Genomic DNA, 23961 nt, shown 5'->3' with positions numbered 1-23961 from the left:
CCTTCAAGTGTCTCAATGTCCTTCCTAAACTGAGGGGCCCAGAACTGGACACAGGACTCAAGGTGTGGCCTAACCAATGCAGAGTCCAGGGGCACAATGACTTCCCTGCTCCTGCTGGCCACACTATTCCTAATGCAGGCCAGGATGCCCTTGGCCTTCTTGGCCACCTGGGCACACTGCTGGCTCATGTTTAGGCAGCTGTCAATCAGCACCCCCAGGTCCCTCTCTGTTTGGGAGCTCTCCAGCCACTCTGACCCCAGCCTGTAGCTCTGCATGGGGTTGTTGTGGCCAAAGTGCAGCACCCAGCACTTGGACTTGTTGAATGTCATCATGTTAGACTCCACCCATCTGTCCAGTTGGTCGAGGTCCCTCTGCAGAGCCCTTCTACCCTCTTACAGATCAACATCTGCTCCTAACTTGGTGTCATCTGCAAATTTGCTGATGACTGACTCAATCCCCTCATCCAGATCATCAATAAAGATGTTAAAGAGCACAGGGCCCAGCACTGACCCCTGGGGGACGCCACTAGTGCCTGGCTGCCAGCTGGATGTGGCACCATTCACCACCACTCTCTGGGCTCAGCCCTCCAGCCAGTTCCTAACCCAGCACAGAGTGTTGCTGTCCAAGCCACGAGCTGACAGCTTGGCCAGCACTTTGCTGTGGGGGAAACTGCTCTGAGGTGCTCCTTGCAGGGAAATTGGGAGCAGGGATTTTTTTTTTTTACTTCATTTTTCCTTCAGTGTTTAAAAAGAGGTCAAGAGCAAGCAGGGCATAGCTGGTTTTCTCTGGTTTAATATACAAAATAAGCATTTTTCCAACATCTTTTTTAAATGAGGAGAAAATTCCTTCCCAGATCTCGCTCCTTCAGAAGACAGATCTTTAAGTCCTAAATTCCACCAAAACCAGGAACAAAATCTTTCTCCCCTTAGCTTCAGCAGCTGTTTCACTGACTTCTCCTTCCCCTTGAGCAGACCAGGTTCACTGGAACATCTTCCTTCTGTCCTGCCATATATTTCCTGTCCAATCTTCAGGAATAGCCAAGGCTTAATAAGACTTAGAAAGTACGTGCAGGGCTGTGGAGTTGGGTGCAGCAGTAACAGGCAAGAAAGGTCACAGCTGGGTCCCAGCCAGGCTGAAACAGGGTGCAGCTCAGTAGTAACTGATTTTCCACCTTGGTGAATGAGTGATATCCAGTGACTGAGTGATATCAAGTGAACGAGTGATAACCAACGCCTGTTTTCCTTGCAGCACAGGGAAAGAAAGAAGTCCTGGGGAGTGCTTGAGGATTGCATTCAGTGCTCCCCAGCCATTGTGGAAATTCCTAGAAGAAAAGGACATCTCAGCCTATTCCCCAGGTTAAAGTGTCCCTTAAGAATCAGGAAAATGTCCAATCTTGCTCCCTGGTGTATGTGCAGCTCTGGAAGGAGTGGAGACTTCAAACCATTGGTACAAAGTTTACAAACTCGGTACTATTCCTGACTAACTGCAAGTCCTAAACATATCCTGAAGTGATGTTGCTGATCCTGGGTTCTGTGGGGAAGATGCACATTTCCTTGTGACCAAAGCTTGGTGTTCCACATGGGCAAGGTCATTTTTTCTGAGGATTGGTGACTTTCCGGAGGCCTTTCAATCGACTCAGCAGTTCTGTAATGAAGTCCTGCAATGAGAATGAGTTGAAGAAGGATGTCATGTTAACTCCAGTGCTCCTGAGCCCTGAGAGTACTGTGGTGCTTGCATTATTCTCACATTCACCCTGGTGTTGAGGCAGAAACCAGGATTTTGACATGTGTTCAGCAGAACTATCTTTTAGCCTAGGAAAGGAGACCTTCTGGTGGATGAGAAAGGTGGAAAAGCCTCTTTACTTCCCTTCCCCTCTCTCCCACTAGAGCAGGTATGTTTATTTTCTCCCCAGGAGCCAGCCTGGCCCTCTTCATCCCAGATATCTGGGATTTTTTCACTTTGAGATGACCTCAGGATGCTGTTGTCCTCTGTTAGGTTCCACTGCTTCCTGTTGCCACCGTAACCTCCTGCCCATTTCTGCTGCCCTCCCAATCTAGGGCAAAGCAAGCTGTCCCTCTTGTTCAACCTGTACAGCTCCATGTTGTGGATTGCAAACCAGCTCAGAGCTCTGCCAATTTGACAAGGAAGTGGCTGGCAGAAGAGAGGTGGAGCAAAACACACATAGGACTAATGATAACCTGGAGCAGGGGTTGAGGACAGGCAGAAGAGATAGACGAGCAGTTAATGGAGATAAACTGCAACTACTTTGCTGACACAGCCCAGGACTATGAACTAAACTGGACCATCTGGTTATTCCAAGCAGGAGTCAATGTGACTAGTGCAAACTTCACCCTCTGCATGACAAGTAACACCACCATGCAGGAGTGTGCAGCCTTTCTTCACTTGACAAGACAGCTACATGTCCTTGTAATTAGGCAAGGCTCTGGAAGTATTTGGGCTTGTTACCATTTGTGCTGTGTGGAAGCTTCTTCACTTGGGTGGTCAGAGGCTGCCTGCCACAGCATGCTCTGGAAGTAAATGCCTAGGCTCATACACACCACACAGAATCACAGAAACATTCAGGTTGGAAAAGACCCTCTGGGTCATCAAGTCCAACTGAGAACCCTACTCTACAGGGTTCACCCCTAGGCCAAGCACCACATTTAAATGACCTTTAAACACATCCTTTGCAGTTAGTCCCTTTGGAGGAAACCAGTTTGTTTCCTGCTTTCTGCAGAGAGGCTGCTGTGGTCTTTCAAGGGGACTGCATTCCAGATCACCAGGGTGAAAGCACTCATTTTTGCCAGTGGGGCAGCAGTATCTGTAGTTGGCAATACCATGCTGTTCGCAAGACACTCATGAATCAGTAGGGTGATCAAGGCATGGCTCATGAATCAGTAGAGCAAACTCTTTTCAGTTATATCTCTGGAAAGGGGAGGTTCTTACCTAAGCTCTGAAATTCAAACACTCTGAAAACTATTTCAGTATTCCCTCCTGCCAGCCCTGTCTGCTGAAGCCCTGCTAGGAGACTCTCTGTAATGATTGTTAAAATGAGTTTGATTTCAATGATAGCTTGCATCCAGCTCATTTTCTGGGTCCTTGTCACTGTACAGCCACATAGGCTTGACAAGACGTGAAGACTGATGAAAGCACAACGTTCACAGGCAATGGAGGTGACTGAAGAAGTGATGAGGAGACCCCACTTGCCCAGGCATGCAGTGCAGTGAAGGCAGTTGCTGTGTGTGGTGGATGCAAAGTGTTGGACTCCACTCCTTTGGACATTACAGAATCACACAATCACCAAGGTTGGAAGAGACCTCAAAGATCATCAAGTCCAACCTGTCACCACAGACCTCATCACTAAACTATGGCACCAAGTGCCACATCCAGTCCCCTCTTGAACACCTCCAGGGATGGTGACTCCACCACTCCCTGGGCAGCACATTCCAATGGCTAACAACTCCCTCAGTGAAGAACTTTCTCCTCACCTCCAGCCTAAACTTCCCCTGCATTGTGACAGCTTGTGGGATCTCTTGAACTCTCCAACTCAAAACCAGTACTTGTAAAGTTCACAAGGGATAAAAAAACCCCAAACATGTGCAAAACTGACTGATGTGGCCACTGCTCAACAGTTATCTGCCCAATCAAATCTGAGGGCCATCCTACATTCTTGCCACTCATAACACTAGAGCGGTTTGAGCCAAGAATGTGTTTAGTTAACAATGTACAAAATGGTTTGGGAGCTGTATCACTGCCTGGGGCTTTTCTGGTCAGTTTAGGATGTCCAAAACATGGAATGAGCTTTCCTTGGTTGCAAAGCATAAATCCTTATTTGCTCCCCTGCTCTGCCTTCAGCTCACCCATGCAGGTATTTCCACAAAGTGGCAAACACCTCCCACTGGGAATTCAACACATCTGCAACATCATGTTAGGCACAGTAACGTCTTGGCTGTTCAACCAAGCAGCCACAGGGACACACTCTTACAGCAGAGGTCTATACTGATGAGGCTTCTCTCACCTCTGTTGGGCTGGAGCACTCGTGGAGGATTTCCTGAAAAACAAAGGGGGAGTCATTTTAGTATTTATGAGCTGACCTGGTCTGCCCTCCCTGTGATCCTACTGCATTTGACAGGCTAAGAGACAGGGAAGCATCATGCACGCTCTCTACACAGATTCTGTACCCCACACACCACTAATTCTCTTTATGAAGCAAGTCCCTAACTTAAAGTCACCAAGTCCCTCTATCTGACCTGTAGTTTTAACTTCTGTTCTTCATTAGGGACCTCCAGGAGATCTTCAAGATCAATTTGTGGTTCGGGAGCTGCTTCCTCTGTTTCCTCTCTTAGCTGAAACAAACAAACAAATAAATAACCAAGCCACAGTTAATAAACATTCAAACTTCCAGGAACTCTAGAGGCCATCCTTCAAGCAATGAGTAGTTGAGAAAGCAGTGGTTAGAAAAAAAACTGCTGCAAAGTTACCATCTCAGAGTAAGGAGGTTCTCAAATAGAGGGCATGGATTGCAGCCCCTCTGTGGTGTCTGCTACAGCCACACATCCTGATGCCCACATTCTTCATCTTTTCCCACCTTATCACTTGATAGCACTGCTCAGGGATCATCATGCCTCCTGGAAAGACCTCTTCAGGAACAGCCAACTGCGACTGCTGACTGCAGCACAGCGTGAGCCAGCCTGGGACAGCCCTCAGCCACGGAGAGTGTGCACAAGTGTTCACCAAACAAATCCAGTGGGGCTTTATCTCAGAGGCACAACTGATGAAAGGAGACTGTGGGCTTTTAGGCTAAATGCATTCAGAGTCTCCTTGGTATTTACCCTAAGGCTTCTTGCAGTAATGGAGAGTAAAGCAATGATGCTTTTGGAGGGCCTAATAATACTTTGCCAGCTTTGTCTGGCAGACACGACTGGGATGTAACAGTCTCCTTTCATGTAAGGGAGACCCCAGGCTTTGGTGATTGCAGTAATCATCTTGTAATGTGTGGGGGTGTCAGCTGGAAATGTTTGTACACTTGATCACAGACTCATTTTAGCTCCACATGTCTCTACAAGACTGGGAGGAAAGCAGGCTGTGGTTTCCAACACATCTCCAAACGGAATTTGTGACAAGACAGCACCAGTGATGCTTTAACACAGTAAACAGCACAGTACCTGCTTGCTGGGTAGCCTTTATGGATGTGAGTGTAAAACATTAAACAAGTTTCTTTTCTTCCTGTAAGTATTATCATAAAGGATAAAGATTTTTATGATAATGCTTACAGGAAGAAAAGAAACTTGTCCTGGGCAGTCCCTGATACCAAGCCAGAGAGGAAGCAGAAAACCTTTGTTTAGCTTTGTTACACAGCTGGCTTCACAGTAAGTAATAAGAGGGAGTTAAATACATTGCACTATGACCCACACAGCATTTCTGAGAAGTAATAGTTTCCATGTGACTGCTCAGACAACAGCCTGGCTTTGTCTCTGGCTAAAAAGCTCAATATATCAGAAGGGCAAGACAGGGCAGGAATACCTGATAGCTCTCTGAGCTTAGTGTGGATGGTGTCCTGCTTCCACGTGCAGGGAATCATCTTGGGGGTGGGGGAATCAAAATTGTCTCCCCAGTCTTAGTTCTGTTGTAAAAAAACTCCTGGCAGTAGAATCACAGAATTGTCAGGGTTGGAAGGAACCTCAGGGATCATCTAGTTCCAACCCCTCCCTGCCATGGGCAGGAACACCTCACACTAGATCAGGCTGCTCAAAGCCACATCCAGCCTGGCTTTAAAAACCTCCAGGAATGAGGCTTCCACCACCTCCCTGGGCAACCTGTGCCAGTCTCTCACCACCCTCATAGTGGAAGAACTAGCATCCAATCTGAATCTACCCATTTCTATTTTTGTTCCATCCCCCCTAGTCCTATCACTCCCTGACACCCTAAAAAGTCCCTCCCCAGCTTTCTTGTAGCCCCCTTCAGATACTGGAAGGCCACAATTAGGTCTCCTCAGAGCCTTCTCTTCTCCAGACTGAACAGCCCCAACTCCTTCAGTCTGTCCTCATAGGAGAGGTGCTCCAGCCCTCTGATCATCCTCGTGGCCCTTCTCTGGACACCTTCCAGCACCTCCAGATCCTTCCTGTAATAGGGTCTCCAGAACTGGATGCAGTACTCCAGGTGGGGTCTCACCAGAGCAGAGTAGAGGGGGAGTAGCATAGCATTCAGATTATCTGTGTCAGGAGGCTATGTTTGACCTAACCTTGCTGGCATTTGAATCTGCAATGCTGTTTATTCTCACTCTGTCACACAGATTTCTGGAGGAACATTGCACTGCCAAGGGCAGGTGGAGTGAAGGCAGAAGATGACAGAGAGACAGTGTGATGGAAATAGATGGATCCAAGGAAGTCCAGACTAGCAGGACTAACTAAATACTCTTGCCACAATCCACAAAGGAGATCAGGAGGACCTGCTGGACACCTGGGTGGTTGCAAGTAATATATTGTGACACATGTATTTATTTTGTAAGATTCTCTGTCAGCCCCTGCTGTATCCTATTAGCAGTCTCTGACCTGGCCCAGCATCATGTTGTGCATTTCCTGGTAGCAAATGCCTTTGGTTGGCCCAAATACACCAGGAAGTTGGGAAACCTGTTGTGCTGCAGAGGTGCTAGCAAAGGCAATCCACTGGCAATCTGATTCTGTAAGGGCATGGCTGGATTCCTTACTTCTGCCTGCTAGGATTTTGTAGCAGGGTAAAATGTATCCCCTTTGGGCAGCCACCCTGGTGGCAGTAAACCTCAGAAAATCAGAAATGATAACACTAACCTGGTTTGTGTTTGTGACACCTTTACAAGTGTACACATCCACAGACTTGAGCAAGTAAGAGCAGAACGCAGGGACACTCATCTTGGGTCACATTACTGATGGTGCTGCTGGTACCATGTGTTTTTCACCTAGCTCAAAAAACACCCCATCAAACCATCTCTTTAAAGCAGCAATGATTGCCCACAGGGCAAGACGTTCTGTTACTCAAAGCAGCAGCCATTCCCCTTGCTCATCTCTGCCAAATCTCTACAGTCAGGCTAAGGCCTCTGAACTGAGCTAACAAGTCCCTTAAACTTCAGTGTGGCACCACTGCTGCTGTTCTGCTGAACAGCCTTCACTCACCAGGACCAGCACTTTGCAGACACGCTGAGTTTTGCCTGCCTGGATAGGGCTAGCAGTAATATCTGCTCCTATGCTCACTGCACGATGTTTCACAATGTATTATACCACAAGGCCTGAGATACAGCTGAGAATTTATTACTGTCACTTTATAAACTATAGAAAACAACTGGAAGCTCACCAGTAGGGCTTGAGGAGGTGATGAGCTTTCATCCTTTGCCATTTTCACTACACAAGCTATAGAATTGTTTGGGAAGTCTGAGAATGTTGGTTAACAGAACAGGAGCAGTGCTACACTCATTTTCAGGGGAGCCACACATTTCACAGTATAACTAAGGTTGGAAGAGACCTCGAGGATCATCGAGTCCAACCTATCAACACAGACCCCAGAACAGAACAGAAGGAGGAACATTCTTCTCCATATTTGTTTCCTGCTGTGTGTCCTTTGCATAAACTAAACCAGAAATGAACTATTTTTCTCTCCCAATATGTCTTGAGAATCACAGAGTACTAGAGGTTGAAAGGGACCCTGAAATATCATCCAGTCCAATCTCCCTGCCAGAGCAGTATCACCTAAAGCAGGTCACATAGGAACATATCCTGGTGGGGTTTGAATGTCTCCAGTGCAGGAGAGTCCACAGCCTCTCTGTGCAGCCTGTTCCAGGGCTCTGTCACTCTCACAGTGAAAGTGTTTTTACTGATGTTCACATGGAACCTCCTACGCTCCAGCTTGCACCCATTGCCTCTTGTCGTTGTGCATCACTGAGCAGAGCCTGGCTCCATCCTCCCAACACTCCCCCTCCACAGAATCACACAGAATCACAGAATCACCAAGGTTGGAAGAGACCTCAAGGATCAAGTCCAACCTGTCACCACAGACCTCATGACTCAACATGGATGAGGTCACTCCTCAGGCTCCTCCTAGCTGAAGAGACTCAGCTCCCTTAGCCTGGGGTTTAAGACCATGATGTACAATGTCAGAAATCCATTCACCTTCTCCTGCAGCACACTCCTAAGGAATTATCTCCAGCAGAGAAAAGCACTATCCCTTCTGAAAGCTCCCAGGGGAAGTGCCAGCCGTCTAAGCACAAAATATGAATAGAAATGACACTACCAGGTTAAATTGTCAGTGTACCCAGCCACTGCTAGTAGTTGACTTAAATGTCACACCTCCCTGAAGGAAAAATATGATATACCCTGCAACAGGTCAAGCAAAGATTGGTAGCATCCAGGTGCTGGACCTGGGCACTCTTGGGTCTTAGTGGGACAGCTCTCAGGCAGGAAGAATTTAGGAGGAGCTGTTGGTGGTGTACAAAGGGAATCTCAGGCAACGAAGACAGCTGTGGGGATCTATGAAGACGAAGGCATAGGATCTCTACCTTTGATCATGGTTTAGTTTTTTCCTTCTTCCCATGCTGCCAGTAGTGTCTCCAGACCCTGGAGCCACAGAAACAGCGTTATCTGAAGCAACTCATTCCAAGAGCAGCTGCAGCTACGCTGTTGTGACTGAAAGGAACAAGGATACATGGATAGCTCTTGCCCAGATAGCTGCTTGCAGCAAAGCCCATCACCACATGAGGCTCAGCAACAAGAAAGCATCCCAGCTTTGTACCTCTCTAGGTTCTGCTACTAACCTGAACAAGAGCTACACCCACCCCAGCAGGTGCAAGACCAAGCAGTTTAAAGCTAGTTTGATGATATTGGTGCAAACTTCTCTGACTTGCAAACACACCGGTCAGACATGGTGCTCTAGCAGGTGGCAACAAGATACCTGGTGAAGACTGAGGATGGGAAGCTATCTCCAGCAAGGCAGAGCAAGCAAACTGCTGCGCCAGCACACAGGGCATCTAGTCCCATTCACCTGATATGAGAGGGGCTGGTTCCCCCCAGCCACTCACCTGGCACTGGTAGAGCTCCTGCAGCTGGGAGTTGATCCATTCCTCCAGGTCTAGCCAGCGCTGCAGGTCCTTGCGGTTGTACTTGATGGTTAGCTTGCCCAGCTTCCTGTGCGAGGATTCCTCCCCAGGTTTCTCTGGTGTCTGGAAAGTCACCCGGGGCAGTGCACTGGGGTTGCTGGCCATGCTCGCTGCCTCCTCCTCCAACAGCTGCAACTGCCCTTCCCGTGGGCTCCCTGACTCCTTCTCTCTGTCTGCTTTAAGCAAGGCCTCTCTGTGGCTGACAGCACAAGCTACTCGCTGGTGCCAAGGGCGGGCAGCATTGGTGAGCCCGGGGGAGAGAGCCCACAGGCAGGGCAGCAGCCAGGCTCTGCAGGCAGAGTTACAGCAGCAGATTCTTGGGTTTCACTGTGGGCTGTGCTGACAGGAGCAGGGAGGCAGGCAGAGGAGTTGTTGTAATAACATCTGCTGTTAAAAGCAGCCAAGGGACCCAGGGAATTGATGAACCAAGCTGGTTAATATTTAACGTGGCAGCTCCCAGAGGTGGGGAAGCAGCAGGTTTTAAATTACTGTTTTCCTACAGGCATAACTTATGTGCATGTGCAATTCCAGAGGGCTGATCCAGGCATCAGGCCTTGAAACCTTGCTGTGTTCAAGCTCCATGAGACTCTGTAAACTACTTTGCCTTCAGCTGCAGGGTTTAGCTCCCACTGAAGCAGTGTATTCGGCAGTTTGGACCCAGCATGGATAAGGAATCACAGAATCAATAAGGTTGGAAAAGACCTCAAGGATCATCAAGTCCAACCTGTCACCCAACACCTCATGACTACTAAATCATGGCACCAAGTGCCATGTCCAATCCCCTCTTGAACACCTCCAGGGATGGTGACTCCACCACCTCCCTGGGCAGCACATTCCAATGGCTAACAACTCTCTCTGTGAAGAACTTTCTCCTCACCTCCAGCCTAAACTTCCACTGGCACAGTTTGAGACTGTGTCCTCTTGTTCTGGTGCTGGTTGCCTGAGAGAAGAGACCAACCCCCACCTGACTACAACCTCTCTTCAGGTAGTTGTAGAGAGCAATGAGGTCTCCCCTGAGCCTCCTCTTCTCCAGGCTAAACAACCCCAGCTCCCTCAGCCTCTCCTCACAGGGCTGTGCTCAAGGCCTCTCCCCAGCCTTGTTGCCCTTCTCTGGACACGTTCAGGTGTCTCAATGTCCTTCTTAAGGAGAAGTGTTCTGGTGTCAGGTGGCTACATCCACTGTTTTAGGGGAATAGCTTGGGCTCAGCAGTCCTATTTCACGACAACAGGAAAAGGTCCCAAGTTGCACCAGGGCAGGTTTAGATTGGGCATTAGGAGAAAATTCTTTACTGTCAGTCACTGGAACAGGTTGCCCAGGGAAGTGGTGGGATCACCAACCCTGGAACTGTTTAAAAGATGTATAGATGTGGGGCTTAGGGACATGGTTTAGTGGTGAACTTGGCAGTGCTGGGCTAACAGTAGGACCTGATGATCTTAAGGGTCTTTTCCAAGCTAACCATCCCAAACAATTCCATGACTCCGTGGTTTTTAACTTGTTCCTCAGCCTGTAAATCTATTTTGGCTTCCTGGTGGCCTGACTTTGTGATCATTTACACAAGGGGCTTCTGAGATCACAAACCACTACTGTACTGTATATTATCATGGCTTGGTTGACACCCTCTTTCGTACCGGAAAGCAGGTTAAAGGTCTGCAGCATTATTGCCCCTGGCTGTTTTATAAGGGTACGCACAAGCTGTGCTGTTCAGAGGAGCAGAAACCAGGCTGGCTGTGTTGATGGAGTGCCACAGCACTGAGACACCTGCCTTCCCTCTAGATGCTCCATCACACCTCTTTATTCATCTGTTCCCAGGGCCCTCCAGCAACCTGCCCTATCAAATGGATAAAGCAGCTGAGACCTTCCATCGTGAGGCAGATCCAACAACCCCAGTGCCATGATTTATATGGAACAAAACAAGTAAGTCTCTGCTCCTCCTGGCAGCCAATGTACTTCTAGCTGGGAGACCAAGAGCTAGATAAACCACATGAAAAGCAACCACCCCCTTCTCCCTCTGAGAGCTGCTGTTGGGCAGCATGGGGCAGTTTGCAAGGGAAGTCACAGAATCACACAGAATCACCAAGGTTGGAAGAGACCTCAAAGATCTTCAAGTCCAACCTGTCACCACAGAACTCATGACTAAACCATGGCACAGCCAGTCCCCCTGCCAAAGCCACATTCCTGTGCCTAGAGGGATGGTGGTACAGCCAGCCAGGAACTTCTTGCACACAGGGTGCTAGAACACTGAGTATGGCCAGATTCTATTCCAGGCTTGGTTTCTATCATTGATTTGAGGGGAAACAAACAAACATCCAAACAAAACATCATTTTCTGACAGAAAATTCCACAAAATGCTGATCCCAAAAGTTGCTTCCTCATCACTGAGGATAAAGTGTTAAAATAAACCTGAAAGTGATCATAGAATCATAGAATGGAATCATAGAATTAATAAGGTTGGAAAAGACGTCAAAGATCATCAAGTCCAACCTGTCACCCAACACCTCATGACTAACTAAACCATGGCTTCAAGTGCCACGTCCAATCCCCTCATGAACACCTCCAGGGATGGTGTCTCCACCACCTCCCTGGGCAGCACATTCCAATGGCTAACAACTCTCTCTGGGAAGAACTTTCTCCTCACCTCAAGTCTAAACTTCCCCTGGCACAGTTTGAGACTGTGTCCTCTTGTTCTGGTGCTAGTTGCCTGGAAAAAAGAAGCCAACCTGGAAGAAGAAGCCAACCCCCTCCTGGCTACAACCTCCCTTCAGGGAGTTGCAGAGAGCAAGAAGGTCTCCCCTGAGCCTCCTCTTCTCCAGGCTAAACAACCCCAGCTCCCTCAGCCTCTCCTCACAGGGCTGTGCTCAAGGCCTCTCCCCAGCCTTGTTGCCCTTTTCTGGACACGTTCAAGTGTCTCAATGTCCTTCTTAAATTGAGGGGCCCAGAACTGGACACAGGACTCAAGGTGTGGCTACTCTGCTTTTCAGACAGCTTAATATTTCTATTCAGAAGACAGATGTCAGCTATTTCATCTAAGCAGCCTTATCCATTTTTTTTTTTTCCTTACTGCTTGGCTGTGTCTTCCCTCTGATCTCACTCCTAAAACTGTCTTACTTTGGCCAACACTCCCCAGAAAAATCTGTGTTGGGAGAGGCTCACAGCATACTCAGTGAGCGCAGGTCCTGCAGTGGTTCGTAACTGTTAGATACCTTGCGGATCCCATTGATCATCCTGTCACATGTTTACAGCTATTGACTTTTCAAAGGTTGATCTGCTGGCCCAACACAGGCAGATTTTCACAGGGTAGCTCTGGTCAAAGGACACACCGCTGCCAGGTGTTGATTTCCTGTCTCCAAACAGTGCTCTGTCTCAGTGTTCAAGGACTGACCTTTTTCAACAGTGGAAGACAACCTGTATTTTCTTTGGTTCCAAGGAATTCCACACAGGCTGGCATTAAAACCTGAGAAAGAGAACCAAGAGCAGTTACCTGGCATCCCTGAGTCAATCCAAAGCTTTGCAGAGACAGAAAGGCTGGCAGGGAAGTTCCCTCCTTCCTCCATCCCAACCTCTGGCAGGGAAGTTGCCCCCCTTCCTCCATCCCTTCCACTGGCAGGGAAGTTCCCTCTGTCCACCATCCTTTCCACTGGCAGGGAAGTTTCCTCCTTCCTCCATCCTCTCCACTGGTAGGGAAGTTCCCTCCTTTCTCCATCCTCTCCACTGGCAGGGAAGTTCCCTCCTTTCTCCATCCTATCCACTGGCAGGGAAGTTGCCCATCCCCTCCACAGGCAGGGAATCTCACTCCTTCCTGCATCCCCTCCTCTAGCAGGGAAGTTGCCCCCCCATTTCTGCATCCCCTCCACTGGCAGGGAAGTTGCCCCCATTCCTCCATCCCCTCCACTGGCAGGGAAGTTGTCCCCATTCCTCCATCCCCTCCACTGGCAGGGAAGTTCCCTCCTTCCTCCATCCCCTCATCTGGCAGGGAATTTCCCTCCTTTCCTCCATCCCCTCATCTGGCACGGAAGTTCCTTCCTTCCTCCATCCCCTCATCTGACAGGGAAGTTCCCTCCTTTCCTCCATCCCCTCCACTGGCAGGGAAGTTGCCCCCTTCCTCCATCCTCTCCACTGGCTCTGGTGCTCTTTGTTGATCAGTTCAATTCAGCTCTACATGGAAGGTGGAATTTGCCCTGTGAATCCTCTGCCAGTATGGTTGAATTTATGAAGTACATGGTCCAGAAGTCACAGGACAGGTGCATAGAAGAGGAAGAAGACAACAGAGCCTGCCCTCTTCAAACAGCTTTAGCTGTTGTTGATGTGTAACCCAGAGAGTGAGCAATGCACTGTGATACCACAGCTGGAGAGGTCCACAAGCAGACTCACCTCACTGTCTGTACTCTGTTGACAAAGTAATAATCAGATGCTGTTGCCCTCACGCTGCTCTACTAATCTCACCCTACAATGGGATAAGATATTCAAGAGGAGGGTGTTGAAGGCCCTCTTAGGAAAGCCATAAGCCAAACCGAGCCAGGTTAGAGGGTGTTCATCTCACACTGCTTTGCCTTTTCAGAGCTTAGTCATGATTTCTTTGTAACAAGAAGGTGGTAGTATGGAAATAAATGTTTACAAGATAAAATAGGCCTCCCATCATTACAGCAAGATGAAGAAGAAAAAAGTGAGCAGGATCTTTCAAACAGGGTAAGTGATATTGTCCCCTGTGAACGTGGCAGCATCTCCTGCAGCTGCACCTGCCAGTGCCAGTAAGTGTCAGCTTCCACCAAACAAGAAGCAGGTACATAACTCTTCTCACAGTGCTGAGCATCCTGTCAATGTGCAGAAAAACTTCTTTACTGTGGGAGTGACAGCACTGGAGCAGGCTGCCCAGAGAGGCTGTGGAATCTCCTTCTCTACAGCGTTTCAAAACCAGCCTGGGTTTGTTCCTGTGTGACCTGCCCTAGGTGGTCCCTTCCAACCCCTACCATTCTATTCCTCACATCACAACAGATTCAGCTGGACAAAGGGACAGAACAACACTGACTGTTTCATTTGGGCATGCACAGTGGGGGGAATCTCAGAGATCTCAGGCATAGTTAGGGGATGAGATCTTATTTTTAACCTAACTATCTCTGCTTATAGCCTTAGGCATACAACCTGGACCGAAAGGTTTCAGAAGCAAACGCATATACTTGAGCAACTGACTCATCCCTGTCAGACAACCTGGTTTTTTCACAAGAGTTGTGCACATGTAAGCTCCACTGGACCCCCTGCTCTGGCTGCTGCTGCTGCCATCCTCTGCAGGTCTGCTTTGTCATTTATGTAGGTAAATAAAGGGGGTTTAAATGTGGCCAACATATTTGACCGATAGACTGAAACAGAACACAGAATTAACCAGGTTGGAAAAGACCTCAGAGGTCACCGAGTCCAACCTGTCACCCAACACCATCTAATTAACTAAACCATGGCACCAAGTGCCTCATCCAGTCCCCTCTTAAACACCTCCAGTGATGGTGACTCCACCACCTCCCTGGGCAGCACATTCCAATGGCCAATCTCCCTTTCTATGAGGAATTTCTTCCTAACATCCAGCCTAAATCTCACCTGGTGTAGCTTGAGACTGTGTCCTCTTGTTCTGTCACAGGTTGTCTGGGAGAAGAGACCAACCTGGCTACAACCTCCCTTCAGGTAGTTGTAGACAGCAATAAGGTCTCCCCTGAGCCTCCTCTTCTCCAGGCTAAGCAACCCCAGCTCCCTCAGCCTCTATTAATAGGTTTGTGCTCCAAACCCCTCCCCAGCTTTGTTGCCCTTCTCTGGACACTTTGGAGCAACTCAACATCTTTCCTAAACTGAGGGGTCCAGAATTGGACACTGAGCCTCAGTTACCATCTGTGTGACCTGGGGTTGCTGCTCCTCCAGGCCTGCCCTGGAATGAGGTTTGCCTTGATACGGTGGAGGTGGGCTTCTGTGACCATCTCTGGCCCCAGAGAGGGCCACCAAACCATCTGCATCGTAGTGATCCAGGCAGCATAGCAGCCAACTGCACGAGGCAGATCTGGTTACTCTCCTCTGTTCTTGAAGCTAATAATGTCCATCCCACACCTGTGACCTAAGCTGGTGCTTCTCTTTCTCTCCGAGCTGATGACTGCAGTGTGTGCTCAATAATTCAGCAGGGCCCCAGCTCATCTTTCCAGAGAAGCAGGTCGGCCTCTTTCCCTTGAGCCTCAGTCTAGAGAGGAAGGTTTCCTTTCAAGGCAGCCAGAAGCCACTCTCCACCTGTTCTAGAAAACAATCCCTTTCCTTGTGGCTGCAAACATGATAGTTACCACAAATTATACCAGGGAAGGCAGCAGAGGTGACTGTATCAATCCGATGCTGACACCACAAAGTAGAGAGTTCCTGCACTCTCCTGTGAGCAGGAACATGCAAGGAAAAGGTGTGGAACAGAAAATATAGCCAGGACTGGAGGTTAAAAAAAAAAATTCCAGAGCACTGAGTGAGCAACTTCAGTATATCCAGCATCTTCATGTCCATCATCCTCTTCCCTCAGCCTGCAGTCTCTCCACAGGAGTGTAAAAACCAAAAAGAGTGCCCTAGAGCTCTATCAAGGAGGAGAGTACATCACCTCTCACCTTCAACTCCTGGGTACTTAAGGAAGCAACCAGGGACTTCCAGCTCACCGAGTCCCCACCTCTCACCAGTGGAGGAGTAGTTTTCACTCACCCAGAAGTCTCACCTTTCATAAGGTGCTGAAAAGGCAGTGAGAAGGAAGAATGCTGAGAGATGGAGGAAAACATTTCCCAACTTAGTGTCTGACTGATCAACCCAAAATTGCAGTCTTTGGCATTGCCTCAGAAAACAGACAGGTCTCAGCAGTAGAGATAAGAGGTCAGATGAGCTAGCTTGCCTGCTTGCCCTCCCTCCTGCCTCCGGGACTGGAGTCAAGTGAAGGCTAAAGGCTAATGGCTCATGAGCAGCTGAGAAAGGTACATAAGAAACAGTTGTAATTACTGCTCTGGCACACCAGAGGAGCAGCAGAACCTGGGCTTCTCCTCATTTAAGCAATTAATCCTGCTTATCTGTGTCCATTCTCAAACATCCTGTAGAGGGATGAGTAAGCATCTCCACAGAGGAGGAAACCCCCCTCCTTTTAATACTTAGGTGAATCAGATACCAAATGGATGATATGGGGATCTTTGAAAACCTGTCCATGTTGTTTTGTTGCCCTTCCTCTTGCATTGCTTTGCTCTTTCCCTACAGAAAGAGGCCTGTGGCACTGAAAGCATTATCAGTGTTTTCATGTGGCCCAGAGATTTCAGCAAGCCCTTGAATGGTAGAGCTGGAAAGAACAGATGAATGGAGTTGTCCTAATAGGTGAAGGGAATCTTCCTTGGTTTTCAGCCTGACTTCAACATCTCAGGTGTACAGAGGCCATCCCTATAGTTCTTGCACCAAGAAATTCATTGTGACCCTGTCCCCTCAAAAGGGTGAAATTACACTTGCAGGGACTGTACTGCTCTCACCCACATGAAAATGGTTATCAGCCTTTCATGGCAGCCAGCCTGGACATGTTGAATATCAGAAGGTTCCTGGGGTTATGGTCACTGTAGAGAGTGATGGAGAAGGTTACCTGTAAGGAGTGATGGAGAAGATCCCCATGTCTGATCCTGTTCCATTCACAGGTGCCTTAAAGGACAGCTCAGGTTGCCTCTGGGGACTTCAATGGGGAATGTTATGCTCATTCTAGTTCCTGCAAACTGAAGGTTCTTTGCTTCACATTTCCATACCTATCTCCCTGCAAAAGCCTACTGCAGACAAGAAACAAAATGCAGATGCATTCTTGGTGTAACTAGACTCAACATTATTTTCCCTTCTTCCTTTCCCAGTGCTCCTGCCCTTAAGGGTTTACCTTCACAAGCAACATTAAAATCAAAGCCAATGCCATGCAGGACTGTAGACAAGAACTTTCCCAAAGAAACAATATACCCTCACTGCAACTCCCTTCCCCAGAGCTACCCTGGATGCAATGAGAATGGCTCTTGGGAGGACACAGCAGCCTGTCATCATGTCTCTGGCTTTGCTCCACAAAAACCAGTGGTTAGTCATGGCCCCATGAGGTCCCTCCCTGTCTCCTTCCTTTGCCACATTTTTGTGCCGTCACCTGCATCCGGGTCTCACCCCTGAATCACATCAGGAGGTTTAACCTGAGGCAAATACAACAAAACAAGCAAGCAAGCAAGCAAGCAAACCTGTCTCCCAAGAGTTAATTACACATGGAGTGGCTCCCAGGTAAAGCACAGCAGAATGGATTTGTCTGCAGCAGCTGGTGGGACAACCTGCTGCCAGGAAGTCACTGCAGATGGTGAGGTCACAGCGCTGGACTGCATGGCGAGGAAAAGGGCACCTGGATCAGGACTTCTTTATTTGTCTGGTTGTTGAGCTCTGTTTCCTCTGGAAGGTGGACATCCACCTGCCCAGGAGTGCTGGGGTCTCCATAGTAATCAGGAGAAGGCAGCTGATGCAGGCTGCTGCACGGGGTTTGTTACCAGCCATGCGTGTCTAAGAGCTCAGATAATCTTAGTCAAATATTTAACCAGGGTGCAGTTTACCCCCGAGGCATCTCCCATGTGGTTCCTGCCAGACTGAGAGCAGCCCGTCTTAAAGGCAGACAAACGCTAACGATGACTCACGGCTTCAAGACCCCTTTAAAAACACTCCCAAGTCGTAAACCCACACACCCTACTTTCCCTTCGTGCTAATAACACACAGGAAATTACTCATTTGGCAGAAGATGGGGGCTGCGATGGGGTGTCTGGGTTAGGAGGGCAAAGAACAAAATACCTAGTTGGAAGAAAAGCTGCTAAAGCAGAGGGGTTCCCACAGGAGAAGTCCTTGATATTGGGACTCATCTGAGTTAACATTTTAATTACTGAACCTCTCCAGAAGAAACTGGGCACGTTTAGAAACTCTGCTACTAGTACAGGGGTGAGACCTTGGCCAGCTGGACAGATGGGCAGAGTCCAACAGGATGACATTCAACAAGTCCAAGTGCCGGGTGCTGCACTTTGGTCAAAACAACCCCATGCAGAGCTACAGGCTGGGGTCAGAGTGGCTGGAGAGCAGCCAGGCAGAAAGGGACCTGGGGGTGCTGGTTGATGGTAGGCTGAACATGAGCCTGCAGTGTGCCCAGGTGGCCAATGGCATCCTGGCCTGGTTAGGCACCACTGGTTAGGTACTGTGTCCAGTTCTAGGCCTCTCAGTTTAAGAAGGACATTGAGACTCTTGAATGTGTCCAGAGAAGGGCAACGAGGCTGGGGAGAGGTCTGGAGCACAGCCCTGTGAGGAGAGGCTGAGGGAGCTGGGGTTGTTTAGCCTGGAGAAGAGGAGGTTCAGGGGAGACCTTATTGCTGTCTACAACTACCTGAAGGGAGATTGTAGCCAGGTGGGGGTTGGTCTCTTCTCCCAGGCAACCAGCACCAGAACAAGAGGACACAGTCTCAAGCTGCACCAGGGGAGGTTTAAACTAGATGTTAGGAAGAAATTTTTCATAGAGAGAGTGATTGCCCATTGGAATGTGCTGTCCAGGGAGATGGTGGAGTTGCCATCACTGGAGGTGTTTAGGAGGAGACTTGGTAGGGTGCTTGGTGCCATGGTTTACTTGATTAGATGGTGTTGGATGATCGGTCGGACGTGATGATCTTGAGGGTCTCTTCCAACCTGGTCTATTCTACTCTATTCTACTCTATCCTATTCTATCCTATTCTATCATGGTTTGCTTGCATTAGCAAACTGGAGACAGAGTTAGGAGATGATTCCACTAAAATAAACACAGCTGAAGATGACAAAAGGAGAGGAGATTTTGAAATGAAAACACGATATTGTACAAGAAAACTGAATGTATGGTAACTGTCAGCACCTTAAAGGTGAGCAGCAGCACTCCTTGCAGCAAGACATTAGCAAAGCCTTCTGCTGAGAGCAAAAGGGGCTAGAGACATCAGTCTAGGTGTCCTCCCAGCTCTGCTCTTGTGGAAGTTAACATTACCTGGCACAAGCAGGAGTGAAGTCACATGCTTCAGGTTTGCAGGAAACCCCTGACAGAGCTTCTGTAACACAACACTGCTGCTATTGACTGAGTTATTGTCAGTTACACAAAAACACCAAACCAGACTGTTTAGGGACAGCTCTGCCGGTGCAGATGTGCAGGTAGGGTTACTGGTTTGCAAAGGTGATGAGGCCAGCGGCTGCCTGACTAGCAGGCTCCAGTGCTGGGGAACTGCACTGAGCCTGACCTGGATCCAGACCAAAGGCTTTAAATATTTATCCAGCAAAAAGTCTCCTCCAGGTGAAATACAAGAGAGAGCCCCCAGCAGCGTGTCTCAGGCAGTGCAGAATAAAAGAAGAAGACAGCTTTGTCTGTCTTTATTTCTCCTGCATGTATTTAGAAGGCATACAGGACAGTGAGGTCAGCTTTACTGCTTGCAGAGTCTGCAGGGGAGTCCTAAAGTCCTGGTGTAGAGATGGGGTCTGAGTGTGGAGTGGAAGACACCTGTGCCGCTTCTGACAAAGGTTCATATAGCCAGTGAAGGAAACAAACATCTCTCTGTTCTGCAGGCACACACATTTCCTACTGCCCCACCACATATTTTCATGGCTTAGGCTTTGCTTGCATTTGGGTTGATACCCTGCCCACAGCCAGACCAAAGCAAGTCCCTTTTCCAAACAGAAGTCAGTACCACCCATGTGCATCAGCACCAGGCCATAGAAAGTCAGGCAAGGTATCAACAAATCATATTCCCACAGCATTATGTTCCCACAGGGCTTGCCTGTGACAACCAGGAGGGGGAAACATGTCTCTAGGGGCTCCCAATAAATCCCAGAATCCCATGAGGCTACACAAGGCAGGAGCAGAGGTACAGAAGGAAGCAGCAAAAATTGAAACTCTGGACACCAGAATCATAGAATCAATAAGGTTGGAAAAGACCTCAGAGATCATCAAGTCCAACCTGTCACCCAACACCTCATGACTACTAAACCATGGCACCACCAAGTGCCACATCCAATCCCCTCTTGAACACTTCCAGCGATGGTGACTCCACCACCTCCCTGGGCAGCACATTCCAATGGCTAACAACTCTCTCTGTGAAGAACTTTCTCCTCACCTTGAGCCTAAATGGTCCTCAAAACCACAAAGCCAGGTGCTGTTCAAGACACAGCTGCTGTCCACCATTGCTTTTCAAAGACACCCCACTCAGCACCATCTCCCATTGGCTGCTGTTGCTTTAAGTGATGCAACATTCCATTACAAATAATGCCCAAGCAAATTGCAAGCACTCCCTGCTTTCCTAAGGACTGTGACAGAAGGATGAGAACAGCTTACCATGGGGCTTTAGGACTGTTTACAGAGGGGGTGGATGACACTGGTGTAGCTATTGAACAGAGGAATTCGACTGCAGACCTGCAAGTAGAAGCAGGAAGGGAGAAAATACATGGAAGCTATGGCTGGCAACCATAACAGCACCATCCTGCCAGGCAAGGGCATGATAAGTGGACCACAGCTGATCTATAGGAGATTGAGAAGATCAGTGAAATATTGATCATCAGTGGGGGGCTGGAACTAGACGGTCTTTAGGATGATCCCTTCCAACCCAAACCATTCTAGGATTCCTAACAACTGGCACTTCTGTGGTGGTAGAGCACCTGCCACGCAGTCAAGCCTCCATGCATGCTACCAAGTGCTTTCAGTCAAAAGGAGTACTGTATCCCAAGAGCAGAGAATTCATGATTTCAAGATGCCTGTACCAGAGCACAACACCTCTTGCAGCGGCCACCGTCGATGTAGTTGCAAGGGTGACTCATGTGGGTTAGCGAGACCTGAGCTAATGGTGCTTCGTGCCATGCAGCTGGCCATGCTGGGACACAAGGGCTGCCACCAGAGGACTCCGACTGTGTGCTTCCCAGCTTGTGGGTCCTCTGAAGCATTCTATGCACAGGGATGGTGGGATGCTTACCGGGAGTGGATGCCCTTGCACCTGCGTGAGCAAGAGCACCGCTCTGGGCTCCCACTGGGACTGAGCTCTCCCTCTCTCGCCAGGAGAGTGGAAGATGGTATCAGCCCTGCTCTCCTCCCCTTCCTCTTACGCAACTCAGCATGCAGGGGAGTGACCGAGGTCCCCCCCCCCGCCCCCAGGTAGCTGGTTTTCACTTCCTGCACACTCCGAGCCTTTGTCTCCGCTGGACGCAGCTGAAGGCACACCTGAGGCTGAACGTGCAGGGGGACCAAGCGGGACACCCCGCTCCCAGCACCGGCTTCACCGGAGACCTCCCAGGTGGGGGACTGAGAGGGCATGCCAGGGCATGAGTTGAAGGGGGAGGACACACACACTGACCACGTCAGGGCGAGTGGGGGGTGGCAAGCACCCGGACACCGTTCCTCATAGCTTCACCTATCTTCTCTGTTCCCTTAGGAAAGGTTTAAGGTCTCCAGGTGAGGCGGATCTGGGCGCCAAGATGGCTAGAAGGAGTCCCGGTCCGTGGTTTGTGCTCTGGGTCTGCTTGGTGCTGGCGGTGGACTTCAGCGAAGGGCTGGAGGGAAAACCCTTTGGTGAAAAGTGCCTGGAGGACTTTACAGCAGGGATGCCGGATTTCGTGCTGGATACAGACGCCTCTGTCCAGAATGGAGCCACTTTCTTATCATCCCCCATGGTCCATCGGAGCAGGGACTGCATGAGAGCCTGCTGTAAGGACCCCGCTTGTAACCTAGCTCTTGTGGAGCAGGTCCCGGGCACAGAGGATGACCGCATCCAGGGCTGTTTTCTCCTCAACTGCCTCTACGAGCAAGCTTTCGTCTGCAGGTTCGCCAGGAAGATCGGCTTCGTGAACTTCTTGAGGAAGGACGTGTACGATTCCTACCAGACGATGCAGAATCACGGGTCTAGTGGTAAGGAGGCAGCAATGGATCTGTACAAACCGGGGTGGAGGAGCACTAATGGCCACGGGTGCCAGGCTCCTCCAGCCATCGTTTGCGCAGCTGTGCTGCCAGCAGTTGGGGTAGAGTGGTGTTAAGGAGAAGGTTTCTGCGCGTCCCTCTGCTGCAAAAGCTCTCCCTAACTTTGATGAGCTCACCTAAGATCTGTGCCTCAGTTCACCTATTAGTAAACAGAGAGGGAATAATTCTTTCCCCTGCTGGAAGCGGGTGGAGCGAGTGTTTACGAAATGCAGGCTGTGTGCTGATACCTGACAATGTGGAGGAAAAAAGCTATTGTTTTTCTTCTCCCTCCCCCCAGGCCTTTGAGGTTGGAAAGTGAAACCCTCCGAAAATCCGCACATCGCTACGTTTTAAAGGGCTGCATTAATCTCTTAATTGTTCAGGGACTGGAGGCAGGACGCAATTCACTCACCTTTCATTTTGCCACCGCCTGAGTCTCCCGAGCAGCAGCCTGGACAGGATGAGCTGTCTCAGGATCGCTGTGCTTGTTGGGACCCGTCCTTGCTGCTGGGGGAGGGAGGGGAGCAGCTGAGGGAGGCCGATTAGAAAACCCCCTCTTTGGGTTTTTCTTCCCCACTGTGGTTCCCCGCTCTGAAAGATCGCACCTGGATAGAAAACAAACTACTGTGGAGTTGGCTGCTTGCCATCTCCAAGCAAATGCAGTGCTCAGAAACCCCGCAAACCTGGGGATTCCATCTTCTGCCTCCCTCTTCCGTGTTTTTGAGGAAGCTTCAAAGGGCTGGGATGTTTCTGGCCTGCCTGGGTCTTCGGCAACCGTGAGCAGTGTTCTATGTTTATGCATTGGCGGGGCTCTCAGGGCATGCCCAGTGGCTAATCGAGTGTGCTCCCAGCCCACCTGTGTGGGGATGGAAGGGATTTGTGAAGGTGGCAAAAGGGGCAGCCAGGTGGGGTGGGGTGCATGGGCTTAGGCTGGCTGGTGTGAGCTGAACAGGTCTTTGATCTCCTGCTGGGATGTGCCAGTCTGTGAGGCTTGTTGGCGACAGAGGTGTGAAATGGCACCAAAACTCATACTAGCCACTTCTGTTCGTCTGAAGTAACAGTAAGAGGAGGGCACAGCTCTTCTGGAGCAGCCCTTGGGTGTCAGTGGTTTGAGCAATGATATGGCAGGAGTGCTTCTTATGTCCTCTGTCCCTGCTAGTTGCTTCCCACCCCATTTTACGGCCTTCTGGTAAATCTCTGTCTCGCTATTGCAGTACTTGTCCAGCCTCTCCATGCAAGGGTCCACATCCTTTCCACAAGAGCTGCACTTAGTGAGGAACTGATGCCCACATTTCCAGGACTGGAGGTGGCATGCTGGCAGCTCTCTGAACTCCTACATGCTTTGTTGTAGGAGGAAAGGGGAATGCATCATCTGCGGTACATCCTGATTTCCCAAGATTAGATTAAAATACAGAGTACTGTTGAGCAATTCAGTCTCTTCACCTCTGTAGACCCAGACTGCAACCCCCCCTCCTCCCTAGGCTGGTCTCAGGACGCGGCGTCACATGTGTGTGAGCCTCTGGAAGGTGTCCCTGGATCACAGAGCAACCTGCGCCACCAGCCTGCCGCTCCGCGGCACCTAGCTGGGGCATCTCAGCGGCTGGTAGGCAGGTGCTGCCTTGCAAACCATCCCTATCGCTGCCCTCACAAGCGCTGGGGTGGACTGGCCGCGGTGGAGCAGGAAGACCCAGGAGGGTTTATCAGTGAGAAGTGCCAAACATGCCAGAAACGCAGCTGGGGACGCTGCCTGCCGCGGCTGGGCTGCCCCTCCTCGCTCATGTGGGGCTTGCGCCACCACGCTGCTGCGGGGGGAGGAAGGGCTCAGTCCCTTCTGCGCCCTCTCTGTGCACTGCTGGAGGGTGCAGGGTGCCGGGC

At 49.7% G+C, this 23961-nt stretch overlaps 2 protein-coding genes across 7 annotated transcripts in view; one reads left to right on the top strand and one right to left on the bottom strand.

Annotated features, from left to right (window-relative positions):
- Positions 1–780: 780 nt before the first annotated feature.
- PPP1R14D (protein phosphatase 1 regulatory inhibitor subunit 14D) lies at positions 781–22561 on the bottom strand. Of its 6 annotated transcripts, none has more exons than XM_068161451.1 (6): positions 22499–22561; positions 12502–12573; positions 9044–9184; positions 4251–4346; positions 4019–4051; positions 781–1657 (listed from the first exon to the last, which is right to left on the bottom strand). In XM_068161451.1, exons 2-6 carry the CDS (start codon positions 12565–12567, stop codon positions 1589–1591), a joined length of 405 nt encoding a protein of 134 aa, XP_068017552.1. In that variant the 5' UTR covers positions 12568–12573; positions 22499–22561; the 3' UTR covers positions 781–1588. The 6 variants fall into 6 exon arrangements, with proteins under 6 accessions (XP_068017552.1, XP_068017551.1, XP_068017553.1 ...); XM_068161450.1 differs by lacking the exon at positions 22499–22561 and adding an exon at positions 20479–20554; XM_068161452.1 differs by lacking the exon at positions 22499–22561 and adding an exon at positions 16732–16856.
- The window catches only part of SPINT1 (serine peptidase inhibitor, Kunitz type 1), a 28782-nt gene continuing 26125 nt past the window's right edge, over positions 21305–23961 (top strand). Inside the window, exons 1-2 of the mRNA XM_068161448.1 lie at positions 21305–21427; positions 21566–22038. Of these exons, the coding sequence (XP_068017549.1) occupies positions 21609–22038 (430 nt within the window). The 5' untranslated portion in view covers positions 21305–21427; positions 21566–21608. The remainder of the gene's footprint in view (positions 21428–21565; positions 22039–23961) is intronic.

The sequence above is a fragment of the Melanerpes formicivorus genome, unplaced genomic scaffold (assembly GCF_026170545.1).
Source record: "Melanerpes formicivorus ecotype bairdi unplaced genomic scaffold, bMelFor1.0.p_v2 SCAF_58, whole genome shotgun sequence".
NCBI lineage: Eukaryota > Metazoa > Chordata > Aves > Piciformes > Picidae > Melanerpes > Melanerpes formicivorus.
This window is presented reverse-complemented; position numbering and strand designations above follow the sequence as displayed.